At 34.9% G+C, this 15,525-nt stretch overlaps 1 protein-coding gene across 1 annotated transcript; it reads left to right on the top strand.

The window, feature by feature from the left end:
* The first annotated feature begins 1,600 nt into the window (after positions 1-1,600).
* LOC129224070 (kelch-like protein 7) lies at positions 1,601-14,940 on the top strand. Its single transcript, XM_054858472.1, has 3 exons — positions 1,601-1,732; positions 6,600-6,805; positions 14,736-14,940. Exons 1-3 carry the CDS (start codon positions 1,631-1,633, stop codon positions 14,938-14,940), a joined length of 513 nt encoding a protein of 170 aa, XP_054714447.1. The 5' UTR covers positions 1,601-1,630.
* The last annotated feature ends 585 nt before the right edge of the window (positions 14,941-15,525 follow it).

Below are 15,525 nucleotides of genomic sequence, written 5' to 3' on the forward strand. Positions count from 1 at the left end.
ATCGCCAATCCAATGAATAATTCATGAAAGTGGCAAATGTTGACGCCAAACAGCAGCCCTCTTTGTTTACTTCCGCTATCAATTATCCCTGAATTCACTATAGTATGTTTTCGTTAAAATAAATAAACTTCTGTAACGAGACGCTCCATCACTATGATAGATTAAAATATCCCATTATGAAACAAAATTAATATTTTTTAGAAACAGAACGATCTTAGAATATGCATTTTGCTTAAGAAACAAATAATGTTAGTGTTTTTTTATTTTTTAATTGTGTAAGTTTTCGGCAAGTTAGGAGAAACGATGTATTACAAAAAAATTAACTAGTTTCAAACAATTTAGTTAGGTGTTTTTATCTATGTAAATGTAACGAATATAACAGACCGCAGGTTAAGAAATATTTTAATAAAAATAAGATTTATGACAAACTACACGAATTTATTCAGAAATCTTTCTAAAGTTAGTCACCTTTTTTCAGTAAAAAGACTATAAGTCAGAAAATACTTTATCATTTACGTAACCTGCGGTCGATTACACTCACAAAGACTTAAAAGATATGCATGCCAAATCTCCTGTTTTAATATTTAAAAGAATTTGCCAAATCCTGTTTTCCGTAGCCAGTATCAGGCAAAAATTGTATTCTTAAAAAAAATTTAAAAAAAATTTAAAACAACATAAATAAAGATTACACTTAACACATGTTAAGTGTAAGTGGTAAGTTACTGCAAACACAGTATTCAAATACTTATAACATGAATTCGAACTCACGCAGGTTAAAAATCCGAAACTTTTAAAAATCCTAGAAAATGGGGCTGTGCAATGAGGTAATTTTGTGAAAAACTGATTTTTGATCAAAAATTGCCTATTCAACCTCTTCGGACACCTTAAATAATTGTCTAAGTTTCTATTTTGCTCATCCCTGAATGATTTTTGACGAGAGTTTTTACCATGTCCAATACGAATATCTTCGTACAAGTAAAATGAATCCTTCTAGAAAATATTTTCTGCTTCGAGGCGAAAAAAAAAAAAAAAATCGGCTATAACTCAGTGGCGTCACTACGAGCGAGGGCGGGAGGCGGTCCGCTCCGGTTTTCACCCATCTATGAAGAGACACCCTATTGCAAGTTTTTGAAAAATATCAAGCTAAAAAGCATTTTCAAGACTACAAATTTGAAAATTTTCCTAGTGGAGGGGGATAAACCCCCGACCCCCACCCCCATTTTTCTCATTTGTTTCTTTTTCTTTTTTTCCTCCTTTTTACGATGTCATAAATTCTTATGACATCGTAATTAAAGTATTATGGCACAAACCGCATATTTATATTACAATTTGTTGCTTTTTTATACATTTTTGTAATCTGTTAAAGACCTTTCAGACACCCTGTATTTGTTGCATTAAAAAAAACATTTGCATGCACTCAGCACTTAAATAATTTTCTCTTGTTCAATTCTTCAGCTTCAAACACCAAGCGCGGCTCCAAAAGCTTTCGAAATTCTTGTTGTTTAGAAATATGTGTTGCATTTAAAAATATTTGTGTGCCCTCCGCGCTGAAATCATTTTCTCATGTTGCATTCCTCAGCTTCAAATACCAAGCGTGACTCCGAAAGCTTTCGAAATTCTGTTGGATTATATGTACACTGGAGAGCTAAAGGTGACATGCCAAGAGCTGCCAGAAGTTTACAAAGCTGCTAGAAAGCTAGGAATAGAAGGAGCATTAAGTAAATGCATTGAAGTAAGTTCAAACACAAAACATATTTAGTATTAATATAAAGTGCTTCACGAAGCTGCTGGATTCTATTATATAGGATGTTAGATACTAGGGTATCATATAGTCGGACCCCGACTTAACGAACCTCTATACAACGAATTTCGTGATTTAGCGAATTTTTCTTTTTCCTCGACTAAAATGAAGGCAAAAACCCCTATTTACCGAATACTAAACCCCGAGTTAACGAATTATTTTAACAGCCGAAAAAATTTTTTTTCTTTTTTTTTTTTGTTAATTTTGTTAATTTGAGTTAGGAATAATTGGATTGCTTTCCAAATGAGAAATTCCATATTGTCCGAAGCAGAAAAATATTTTTCTTGGAATCAACAATATTTGACTGGCGAGGGGGCAGCCAAAGAATAGCGATTCTGTTGCAGAAAGCGATAATGAAACTCATTATGGGTCACAGTACCTTTCAAGCAATTTCTTTTATTTATATAAATTTTACATTTCTTTGAAACCATAACATGCATACTTATTTCGTAATCAATAATTTATTTTCGAAATTTAAAAATATTGCGTACTTTTTTTGAAAATTCAAAAAATTGAGGGAAATTTAAATTTTTTAAAATTCCTAAGGCTTTTTTTACTTTTGCACTAATTTAAAAAACGTTTTTTGCAAAACGATCACTATAATCATCTCTAAAAATCTGTGCATTCATTTGCTTATGAGTTCATTCGAAAATTTTCTGTGATTAATTATGTAAAAAATCAAAGTTTTTTTTTTAATTTGGTTTTTAAAATTTAACATGCTCTAAACATTAGAGTAATATATAAAATGCTTATCCAATGCACAGTTTTGTCAAATATGTTATCTCAATTGCAAAAAGTATTACTTTAAAGCTGTATCTTTAATAGAAAAAAATCCTTAGGGATTCTAATGACATGAAAACACAAAAAAACCATCATCGAGAAAAAGCAATTTGAAGTTTTTCTTTTGCATAAGAACACATAGCGAGCATGGCCTAAAACCACTCACAACATTTTAAATATTTGAACTAAAGCATTGAAACTTTTCCCCTGTGTTAAGAATAGTTTTTTGTTTTGCAATAAGCAATAAAATTTTTTTTGATCGTTTCATCATTTTTTGAGGTACTGTAACCCCTTGAAGCTGTTACTTTTTCTAATGCTTTACATGGAATGGAAACTGTAAAAACATATCTCATGCAGCAGGCCGCAAAAGACACAGTATTTTCGTCTCTCCATAAAGTCGAAAGAGAACTATTTCGAGTCAATATCAAGAAGATTGTCAAACATCTATTACTCAGCACAATACGATTTCAACTTAACTAGTGTGTAATAAGTCGCTGAAAGAATGCTGAATAAAAAGTGTACACACTCTAATCATGGATATTTTTGTACAGTTGCTTATTAGGATTTTTGGTAAAGTAAGTGCAATTAAAAAAAAAATAAAAATTGAATTTTGACATCTTAAATTCAAATTATGTTTTTCGCAATCACGAGTGTGTGTGTGTATGTAGGCGTGTGTGTGTTATGTATGTGGGGGGTATGTGTGTTTGTGTGTAGGCATATGTGTTTGTGTCTGTGTGCAGGCATGAGTGAGCGGGTAGTTGTGTGTGTGTGTGTTTGTGTAGATATCTGTATGTATGCGTGTGTGTGTATATGTGTTTGTGTATGTGTGTGCAGGTGTATGTATGTATATATGTGTGTGTGTAGGTGCGTGTATGTATGCGCGTGTGTGTAGGACATGGATGCAACCTGGAGACGGCTTTCGCCAGAGGAGCAGCAACGTGAGGAGCCGGTCGTCGGTGATGGTGCGGAGGGTGGCGGTGGGAAAATAAAATGATAGCACGCCAAAAACAGTCAAATGAAAGCAATAAGCAATCGTGATTGCTCAAAAAAAAAAAAAAAAAAAACGCACCCCGATTTTACGAATAACCCCGATTTAACGTATAAAAGTTTCGGTCCCGATGAATTCGTTAAATCGGGGTCCGACTGTATTAGGAAGTTGACAATATTTTCTTGATTAAAGATTGCCGGAAAATAAAAAGAGCACACAGAATAAGAAAAACAAAATGTAAACAAATAAGGGAAATTAATATGTTCGCACACAATTTAACTCCATCGCGTAATTTCATGTACCATATTTTGAGCAAATATTAGCAAATTGAGTAAGTATTTAACTTTTACATAATTACATATTGATGTCTCATTTGCCATATCGATTAACTCCGCTGTTTAAAAAAAATCCTGATTTCTGCTTTAATAGTGCTTAATCAATGCTTAGCATGTGAATTTATATTAAAGTTTTGGTTCAGAACATTTCTGATCCTGCGGTGGCAGAAAATGTAACTGGTGGGCCCATTCACCCCTATGGATAACACTATCTTCTTCATCACTTTTCTCGACTTTTCTGTTTTATGGAGTTAATCGATTTGACAAGTGAAGCATCGATATAACACTGATTTTCGGGCACGTCTCCTTTTTATTTATTAGTTCCACGCCGCAATGTGTGTGTGCGTGTATTTCTAATACAAATCCATATTTTACGTCGCAGTTTTGACAAATTCGGCACAGTGTTTCTTTGTTGCACAGGAATTCATGTAGGGTGGTTTTTGCTAGAAAATCTATGAAACGGAATGTTAATGTCTATTATTAACAAGGACTGAATTTTTCGAACTTTCAGAAAATTCAAAGAGGGCAACATTTAAGTTTTAAATCATAGAATTGCTATTTTTTACGCGTCGACGGAATTTTTACACTATTCAAGTTTGATTTTTGAACATTTGTCACTTGGCACAAATTTTATTTTCGAGGTAAATCGTCTAACGTAGCTACTGTAAAACCGTTCTTCTGAAAGGATGATAAGTTCCAATCTCATCTTCTGTATGGTCCCTTAAAACTTTAAACTGGAATATCTCCTTGAGGTTTAGTCGCACTAATGTCAAGTTTTTTGTTCCAGTAATAGTTTTCAATTGAGATTATTTCTCTAAATATAAGTTAGTGAACCTAGGGCCCGTATAAAAAGTTAAATTTTGTATTTTTTGACTTATTTTTATTTTTGCTTCAAACTTTCAATACCTTGACTCTGTATCTGATTTTGAACATTTTTGCAACTGGAAGTATACATTTAGGACTAACGGTTGCGGAAATAAAGGTCTTGCAGGTTAAAACGTAACACCCTGTATATAAGCAGTTTTACATTGTCAAGCATTTTAGTCTATTTTAAAGCAGTTTAACTAAAGAGAACGAAAGTTTGTTTGCTTGATGTACCTCGGCAAACAGTGTTTGGTGCAATATGCCATATCAAGGGGTCTGGAAATGATAGTCGACGTCCAGGAAATGTACGAAAACGTACAATGAACACTTCTGTTAATCGTAAGGCCAACAAAAAAGCGAGTTCAATGAAATTCTAGGGTTTCCATGAGAGAGGTCGTTGGTGTAACGGGAGTATGTGACCGATCAGTGCGGCTAAGGGCTAAAACAGAGCTCAGGCAGAAGCTTTATAAGTTCTAAAAAGTTCAGCCTTTTTATAAGGAAACAAATTCGTACTGCTCCAAAGATGCCAAAAACTTTTGAGACGGGCCGCAAGTTCCCGCTGGAGCTGGGGAGAGATTCTTCTCCCTAATGAGCAGCTGTTTACCTTTCAACCAGCTCATAACTCTCAGAACGATAGGGCTTGTTCTGTAGACATTCCATGGCACCTTGATAAATGCTGAACATCGCCAAAATCCGAAGTTGGTCATGTTGTGTGGCGGATTTTGCACAAGCTGCAAAACGATCTCTGGTTTTTGTGGATGAGGGCGTTAAAATGAATCAAAAAGTGTGCCAGCGGGTTACTTTAGAAGCTGTTGTACTTCTGTGAGCCAATAAGCACTTTGGCAATGTGAACGGAAAGTTCCTTTTAGAAACTCTGCACCAGCTTACTTTTCCAAACAGACAAGATTGCAAGCCGAAAAGTACAAAGTGAATTTTCCTGATATGATATCTGTAGAGTGGGCATCCTACTTGCTTGCAAGCCGAAAAGTACTAGGTGAATTTTCCTGACATGATAACTGTAGATTGGACACCCTACTCGCTAGATCTACTTCAGAGTCTAGGATTTGCCCTAAATTGCACAAAAGTTTATTATTTTTTAAATCAGTTTCTTTGGAGGAAATAGGATAAATTAAAGGTATAAAACTTGCGGCCAATGGCTGATAATTTCAATAAGAGGCTGCGCTTCTGTATAACAGTAAACGGCGGCCAGTTTGAAAACAATTTAATGTATGGATTACTTAAGATCTACTCATACTACTATTGGTTGTGTTTTGTTAATTTGTTAATTTTCAATTAAGCTAAATGAAAAAATTGTTTGTTCGGGGGTTTTTTGACGCACCCGGTATATCTATATATACTATGCAACATTTTCCAAACTTGATCATTTTGTTATAAAGATTTTGCTTCAAAACAGTGCAGTTTTTTTAATTGATAACCTGTAAAACTAAAAGATTTAAAATGAGGCAGTGCAAAGGAATGTAAGTGCAGACATTAAAATTTTTGAGATAACCAGATCAAATAGTAGGTAATCTTTCCTCTGTCTTGGGGCATGAGATGGTACTAGTAGCCCTGGTATGTGCTGCTATACAAAATGATTTAGAAAAAAAAATCAATGAAAACCAAACTTGTATTTGAACTTTTAACGCGTTCTACTCTAAACTATAAAACGTTCACTTACATCCTTTTTGCCTCTCGCTGCATTAAATGTTTCTCGGCATAAGATTTATCTTGATTTGCTCTCTTAAATTATGCACTTCAAGCATCGATCGACATTCTAAGCATGTTGCTCAGTCAATTTTGCTGCTAAAATTGTCCCAATATTTCTTTACAGCTGCTACATGTGACACCAGACCACATCCAGAACATGGTGAACCTGTACGTTTCTGCTCGCAAGTTGAACCAGTTAGATGCAACAGTTCGGGCCTTCAAGATAATTGTGGCCAATTTCGAAAGACTCGTCATGACGAAAGAGTTTCTCGATCTGGAGATAAATCAAGTCGTAGAAATATTCAGCGCAGATGAAATGGGTGCAAGGAGGTATCTTAGTTTTTAATTCATTCATGTTCTTCCTTTTTTTTCTTTTCTTTTTACTGTTACAAAAAGTAAAAATGCGTTTTTGTTGTTTTTTTTAACCCTTAACTGGAAAGACTCTGTGTCTTACACATCGAAAGAATTCGACTTTTGCAATTAAAGATTTGAAATGTTTACATATTAGACGGTGAGAAGCAAAAGGATGTAAGTGCCAAAATTAAACAATTTGGAGATAATCAGCAGAAATGGTAGTAAATCCTTTCTTCTGTTTTAGGGTAAGGGTACTAGTAGCTCTGGTGGTGTGGAGAAACCTAAGCTCTATGCTCCTTCCCGCCTATTATTCCTATAGAGAGCGCTGCAAGCGCTTATTGAATTAAGTAAGTAGATTATGGAAAAATTTAGTGGCAACAGTGATGGAGTTTTAGAGAGATGGAATAGAATTCGGAACACGAACGCAAGCTCTGTGGAAGCGTGTAATTCGCTGTTTAGAATAAATGATTTGGTTTAATCACCAATATGTAAATATGTACATAGTCTTCAATAAAGATGTTAAGTTTTCTTCGAGTCGTGATAGTCTGAATCTATTACTGAACCACCGGATTGACAAGAATTCATTTTTTCCCACAGGTGGGTGCTGCTGCAGGTATGATTTTTAGAAGAAAGAAATCAATGAAAGCCTAACAAGGTTCTGAACTTTAAACGCGTTTTACTCCAATTTTTAAAAAGTCCACTTACATCCCATTGCTTCTCACTGTCTCATATATGGTTTTATATGTACATGTATGTTACATGCGGTGCTGTTTTCAATTCTATTCAAACTAATAAGTATTATAAGAATCATTGGAAATTGAAATTTTACGACTCTAATCTGGTAAAATTTGTGTAGGGTACAAACAATTACATAATGGGGGTTATTCGGGCCATCTCACCAATTACGTTCCAAGAAGAAAATCACCTGTCCAGATTAGGGTTAAACTGCCTCAGGCAGTTAACATCTAATGCCCCCAGGTTAATTTCCCAGTTTTTGCTCGTAAATGCGTATAGAGATAGGGAACATCGGGGCTAAAAGTTCCGCGGGTAATGTACCCCTTGAAATAGCTCAATGAAGAAGAAAAGAAATGCATATTTTGTAAATCAATACCTGGTAAAATTGAATGTTGAAATAAGTTAGCAACTCTTATGCCCTATTAGGAGCCTTATTCCGGGCCGATTTGGCGCTTTTTATCGACAGCCACGCATTTTCAGAAATATTTCCTACCGAAAACCGTAGGTTCGTTCAGAAGGGAGGGGAAGGGGTCCTTATTCAGCATGCCCCCCTAACATGGTAGTCTGTATCCGCTCCTGCCAGTAACAGTTTTTAAAACTTAAGTAACCTTTTAAATATCACCATATGATTGAAATTAAAGACATCAACTCAAAAAACAGACAAAGACTAAAAAAAAAAAAAAAAGTAGAGAACTTTCCAAGATCAGCAGGTCCTCTTCTCTCTCCGAAGCCAAGAAGCTTGATTAACAAAATTCAGCCGGTCCGACCACATGTTGAATTTTGGGGGATATCTATCAGCATCAAGTACTGTGAGTCCCAAGTAAATTATTTAAATTTTGGAGTACGTAACCTGTAAAATATGACCAAATAATGAATTAAAGTTGAAGACATCAACTCTAAAATAAGACTAACCATAGAGAGATAAAAGAAAGAAAGAAACTAACCAAGATCAGCAGGTCCCCTTCTCCTTTGAATGGTTGGTTTGATTAATTTTTTTTTTTTTTTTTTTTGGCGCAAGAGTTCCTAGTAGGCTATACTGCGACAAACGATTGTTGAGTAGTGGAAAAAAGATCCAAAAAAGTAATTTTTATTAGGGAGCAAAAGACATAAAACTTCAAGGATTTTGAAAAATTAGTCAAAATAAACACATAAACGAAGTCTTAAATTTTGAGTGACGAGCCGAAAGGAATAACTGAGAAATAATTTAGAGTAAGATAAAAAAAAAAAAAAAAAAAAAAAAAAAAGTCAACAAAACAAAATAAAGACATAAACAAGGACATAAGAAACAACACTAAATCAAAGAAAAAAAGCCAATCTCAAGAAGGAAGGGGAACAATTTGGGATCTTCTCCTTTGGGAGGGGGGGGGGGGGGGGGCAACAAGCTTGAAAAACCAAGTTAAACGTGTCCTGACAGAAGCTGAACTCGTCGAGTTAAAACTTTCGGAGGATATCTATTATCAAAAATCGCCGCTATTCCCAAATGAATTATTTTAATTCTGGAATAATTAATTAAAATTGAAGACATCAATAAAACAAACTTTAGAGAGATGAAAGGAAAAAGGGAACTTACCAAGTTCAGTAGGTCCCTTTCTTCCTTGGAGCCAAGAAGCTTGAGTAGTCAAGTTAAGCGGGTTCTACCAGAGGCTAAACTCGCCGAGTTAAATTTTTGGAGGATATCTATAATCAGCAATCGCTGTAATTTCTAAGCTAATTATTTTAAATCTGAGGCAAACATGAGATTGGATTATGTTGTGATGAAGTCGAAAGGTGAACATTTTTAGGAGTATCTGAAAAACATTTTGTCAAAAATGACAATGGACAGCATTGAATAGACGCAGATAATTTCCTCAACATTTCTTCCTCAAGACAAGTACGTAGTGGAAACAGTAATCTGTATTAGTTACAAATAAAACAGATTTACAGTCGTGTACCGACTTACGCGAGGGATGCGTTCCAAGACTCCTTGCGTAAATCGAAATTTCGCATTGTAGAAAAATGTATGTATACAAATTTTTTAGAAGCATACCAAATTCTCTTAGACGCTTATGAACACCCCTCAAACTGTTTTAAAGCATTCCTCAGCTATACACTACAGTTTCTTACATAAAGAACTAAACTTTTACTGTATTTAAAAAATAAAAAACTTTTATTCAACATGAAATGCTTTAGGAAGCACAAAATAAACGATTAACTGAGGGAAAGACATAAAATAAAACAACACGGTAAGTATAGCATGTAGTAATAATAAACTGCTATAGTATAATAGTACTGTACAGTAGATACAGTAACATTATTTATGAGTTACAAAATGAAGATAATAATGATTTATGCTCCATGATCAGATCGTTATTTTTATCTATTAAATACAGTTGCATTGTCTTTTCTCTTATAACATTTCAATTTGCGGCAACAGCCCCTCTTCTTGATCTCTTTAAACCAAAATACTAGAGCAGCTAACATTTTCATTATACGAGTATTTACTTTGCTTCGACTGCAAGCTTCAATATTGAAACTAAGTTCTGAACTTTAACGGATATCATTTTGTTTTGATTTTTAATTTTACGTATGGAAGACTCACTCATACTCTTGTCGCACTACCGTCGACGTTTTGTAGTTAGTTGTTCAAGCATATCGATAATCTTAGCCCCCTTTTTTTTAAATCAGAAACTTTCTTTTTCTTCCCATCTTCGCAAACTTTAAGGTGCAACTAAGGTACCATTATATTTCATCATTTTTAATATTTAGGCTGAGTGTTTATTTGACGCACTAACAACGCGATGCGCAGAGTAGTTTGGTGTGGGAATTTTCCGTGTCAGTTGATGCTTAAAGGAATGTAATAACATTCAACGAAATCAGTATTTAGTAGTCAAGAACGAAGCTGATACTTCTTTCCAAAAAAATTCGTGTTGTGGACGAAAACTTTGAGTTAGCTCTAAAATTTGTTGCTCGTGAAAAATTCTCGTTATAGCCATTTCGCGTAAGTCGAATCGCGTTGTAGCGGGAGTCAACTGTATACAATTTTTCACATTTAAAATTACCGAAGATTTCTTCAACAGCTGTTCACCGATAATTTTATGTTCTGTTAGTAATAAGTTTCTAAAGAAACGTGACTGAAAAAAGCATAACAGCTACTATATTAAAACTCCATTTTGGTTTTGTATTTTAGTAGAAAAAGCTTAACTAATCAGTTTTTTTTTAACTATAGAGGAATAACTACGAAAATAAAGAAGCATTATCTTGGTTGAGGCTTTACATAACAATGCATAATCCAGGAGTGTTTTTTTTAAAGGTGTTTGTCTTCTTTTTAGATTATTTTATGCCTCAACGCAACTTCAATAAAGATGTTTTTTTTCCATTTTCTAAAATCTCTGTCTCGTCAAAACCTTATGTATTAGGCTGAAATCATGACTTTTTTTTCGAAACACAATTTTAAATACCCTCTTGAAAAGCGATAGTTAATGAATTCTTTATAAAAGAAAAGGAAGGTAATATAGCAGCAACATCTGTTATTTTTTCACTTTATATGCGTCGGGAAAAAAGTCTAGTCATTGCTTATTTGAAAGAAGAGAGCTTAAGCATTAGTATTATTATGAGTCTGAAGAGGAAGAGAGGATTTTGTAAGAGGAACATAGCAAGTTTATTTTTGCTTATGATTCAGCTTACAATTATGAAGGGGTCGGCAACCTTTCTGGAATTAAGAATCATTTTCTTCCAGATGTGGTACATTATTTTTTTTTTTAAGAGCCAACCATCAGTATAACATTATATCAAAAGAAGTATTATAATGGTTTTGCTGTTAAATATGTATTTATTGTGAACTAGTGGTACCCGCACGGCTTTGCCTGTAGTAGAAAATTAAAAGATCATTTGGTTCGCCTGTATATTTACAAGTAACAGATGATGAATTTCTCGCCAATTTGCTATGGTTATTTGCTTACCCATGTTACGGTTCCACTTTATGATAATTTCGTAATTTAATCGTCCACGTTATGATAATTTTCTCGGTAAAATGTTCTTAAAATTAGAATATAAAAAGAACATAATCGAATTTTCGAAAAATCGCTTCGAGGTGCACACTCCCATGCTACAAACAAACTTTGTGTCAAATTTGTTGAAAATCGGACGAACGGTTTCGGCGCTGTGCGTGTCACAGAGATCCAGACAGAGATCCCGATATCCAGACAGAGAGACTTTGAGCTTTATTATTAGTAAAAAGAAAACCGAAATATGTGCTTCATTTAACAAAAGGCCATAACATTCAGCTTTATCAAGACAAAGAATGAACGTTTTTGTACCTATAGTAAAAAAAAATTAATTACTAAATCCTAATTTCAATGAGTTATATAAATTTGCAAAAAAACAAATTAAATGAACAGAAATGATAATTTGTAATGTAGTATTAGGGGCCAAAGTATTTAGGGGGGTAGTATTTTTGGGCCAAAAAAAGAGAAGAAGGAGCCCCAGTATTGCACTCTCCTGACAACGTTATAAAATACGTTTTCTACTGTTTGGTTTCGAAAAAAAACATAATAAGAAAAAGAAAACCGAATTGACAATTTTGTACACGCATTAATAATTCTGAAATTACTGTTTGGAAGCTTTTTTTTTGAAGTTTTTGAAAGTGTTCTCACCACATTGTTACATTCTATGCAATATTTTAAGAGACTTTGTAATATTGTGACCTGCAAAGGAAAAATTTTAAACGATTGAAAAATTTCGTTTTTTTTTCTGCATTTAAATTGCACTACTGTTTTATAAGTTTCTTTTTTTTTTTTTTTTTTGAGCAATCACGATTGCTTATTGTTCTCATTTGACCGTTTTTGATGGTCCGTGCCTTTTTCAGCTTGGACCAGAAGCCTCTGCAGCACCACCGCCCACCGTCCTCAGTAGGCGGCGCGGCGCGGCTGCTCCGGTCCTTAGCTATCCGCTTCTCCTGGTCGGAGGCGTCCATGTCCTACACACACGCACGCTCACACACTCACACACATACACGCCTACGTGCATACACACAGGTCTACGCACACACACAAGCCTACACACTTACCACACACAACTATGCACACGTAAACGCCCAGGAGGAGAGGCAGGCTTGGGGGGGGGGGGGGGGACAGGAGCTGTTTCTAGAAACAATAACTCCAATGAGTAGGTTCCTGTCTCAGTTCGTGATTGCGAAACACATAATTTGAATTCAAAATTTCAGAATTCAAATTATTATTTTTTTTAGCTCATTTTTGACGTGGATAGTTGTGCAGGGGGCGTCCCAATGGGAGGTCACGTGTGGTCACTGGACGTTCCAAAAACTCCTTATTTGGCACATTTTGCTGACGATTCGGCAAAATGGAAGATACTATTATGCAGATTCTCGTTTTTGTTTTTACATGTCTATATATCGTCGCCTCAGAGCAACAGTAAGATATTTGAATGCTATTTCTGGGCTTAGATATCTTACTGCTGCTCTCAGGCGACGATATATCATTCAGAAAAAAAATTGAAGTTACAATCAGCGAATAGAAAATTTTCACCACCCAAACATTTAAGCACTTTGCTCCCCTGTTTATACGAGGCTAATAATCCTTATACATTATTTCTGTCGCCTGTTTTTTGTTTCTACGCAAGATCTTCCTCAATTCTTGATCCATTTCTTTGATTTACACCTTATTTTAAAGCCAATCGTGCAGGCTAATGACGAAAAATAGACCCACGGTCCAAAAATTGTTTTTTTCTGTCAAAAAAAACCTGTTTTAAAGAACCAGAATGAAGTTTTCGGTTAAATTTATAACTTTAACTTGCACTGTGACCGGCAGAGCTGAATAGCTCGATTGGCAGAGCGTTCGACTGGTAACCAGGAGAAATGAGTGTTCGGGCCCATGTCCCAACAATCTGCATCAGAATCGTCCAGACCACTAAGCATAATGTAAGCATAAAAAAGTATTATATTTACTTCAAGGGAATCCTTTTTATGCAGAAAAACATTTTTATTGTATGCTGAAATATAGATGTTTCTAATAGCAGTGTTCGACCTTTTGTACAAATGAAAAAATACTGAGTCAAATTGAAACTACGAGTTTCACCCAGTAAACCTTTATTTTTTATTATTATATGTATAGATTCGAATACGATATAAAACATTAAAATTATTATCAACTTCATTAGTAAGAAATCATTTTTTACTCCTCTGCTTTCGGCTGAAAAAAAAAATATTTTGTCTACGTTCGAAAAATTACACTTAAAAAACAGACTCAGTTCAACTGGTTTTGGTTTTGAATTTTAAGTGTTCGATTAAAAAAGAAGCATGCGCGGGAATTTAAGCCGTAACGGTTAAAGCAGCCTGCTATGGGAAATAGTTCAATATTCAAAAATAAAAACACTGATTTTCAATCTAATTTATTATTTCTCTAGAATGTTTCTTTCAATCGCTACTTGAGATCTTCCTCACTCTTTAATCAAATTCCATGTTTTACGAATAATTTTAAATCGTATCATGCTGGCCTAATGACAAAACATAGAAGCATGATCTTATTATATTTTTTTCGGCAAAAAGCTTTTTTACTGTTTTTACTACGCATTCCTTCAATGAATAGCATTCGAAAAGGAAGGTGCAATGCTAGATTTGTTGGAGTGTCGTGCTGTTGATCAGAATGGCGCCAGTTCAAATCCGTGCCAATAAATATCTCTTTAATGTTTCTTTTTTTCCCGTCAGATGCTCACATGAACAGAACTGCATTTGCCACAACCTTTTTTTTCACATGTACAATTACTGCTTTTTTACGAGTCACTCAGCCACCCTTTTAATGATATTTATGTTTGCATTGAAAATACGTACAACCAAAAGGTGAGCGATGATCAAATTATCACAACGTTGTATTTAAAGAGGTTTTGTTACTGATGTCTTCAAATTACATGCCTTCTCTTGTGCGCTAACTTTTTCCGTTTACTTTTTTCGGTTCTCCTTCATAATATTCTTTTTTGAAATTTTTAAAGAGCGAAATGCCTTATGAAACGATTCGAAGCACAGTACTTATACAATAATTCAAACGTTTTATTAGGTAGCACACCAACGTATACAAGTATTCAAATATAAGAGCGGCTGTTTAAAGTACAGAGATTGGGGCTGAAAGCCACCCTCAACGGCCCTACGAAACCTAAAAAAGAAATTCAATGTCTTTTCTAGCGAAATAATCATTTTCTTGGGGGCCTTGAAATGGATCAACTACAAATACCTCGACAGAGAAGGGCACATCAACTCCATCTTCGACTGCATCAGGTTTGGGTTGATGAACATGGAAGAAATCTTGGCTTGTTTCCACCCTCCCATTCTTCCGGGCATCATGTTACGACCGAAAATTCGAGAGGCTCTTCTGAATGCAACGTGGTAAGTATCCTCAAATAAATAATAGCCGATGATCGCGTAACTCGCGTGTTTCAACAATGAAACTCGCGCCACGGCATGATAATTTGGTACTGTTTGACCACGGATTGTATGTAATTTGGCAATCGGCCAAGTAAAGGCAATTCTCAACTCCAATAAATTATACGGAGCGCTGCAGCCACTGTCTAATGGCGGCCGAAAAAGGTAAAACAAACAAATGCCGAAACTTATAACTTGCTTTGACACTTAGTGAATGGCATTCATTTTTCGTCGTGTTTGTGGGAAGCTTTCTTTTCTATTCTTCTGAAATTACATCACACCGGACACTGTCTGAAGCCTGTAATTTATCCCAAAGAAAACACGTGGAATGGAATGTTTTACCTTTTTCTTTAGTACTGTTAATCACCGCAAGGTAGCGTATTCGAGCTCTGGAATTGCGAATTCCATCTGAATGAATCTAGCAGGGGAGATGGAAAAATAGCGATGGGATATATTTAATGCACGCATTTTATAATGTGACTAGTGCCTTATTCATTTACGGCATTCTCTAAAATAAAATGAGGGGAAACAAAAATACATAGTTACTATGGAA

Source organism: Uloborus diversus, chromosome 6, assembly GCF_026930045.1.
Source record: "Uloborus diversus isolate 005 chromosome 6, Udiv.v.3.1, whole genome shotgun sequence".
Taxonomy (NCBI): Eukaryota; Metazoa; Arthropoda; class Arachnida; order Araneae; family Uloboridae; genus Uloborus; species Uloborus diversus.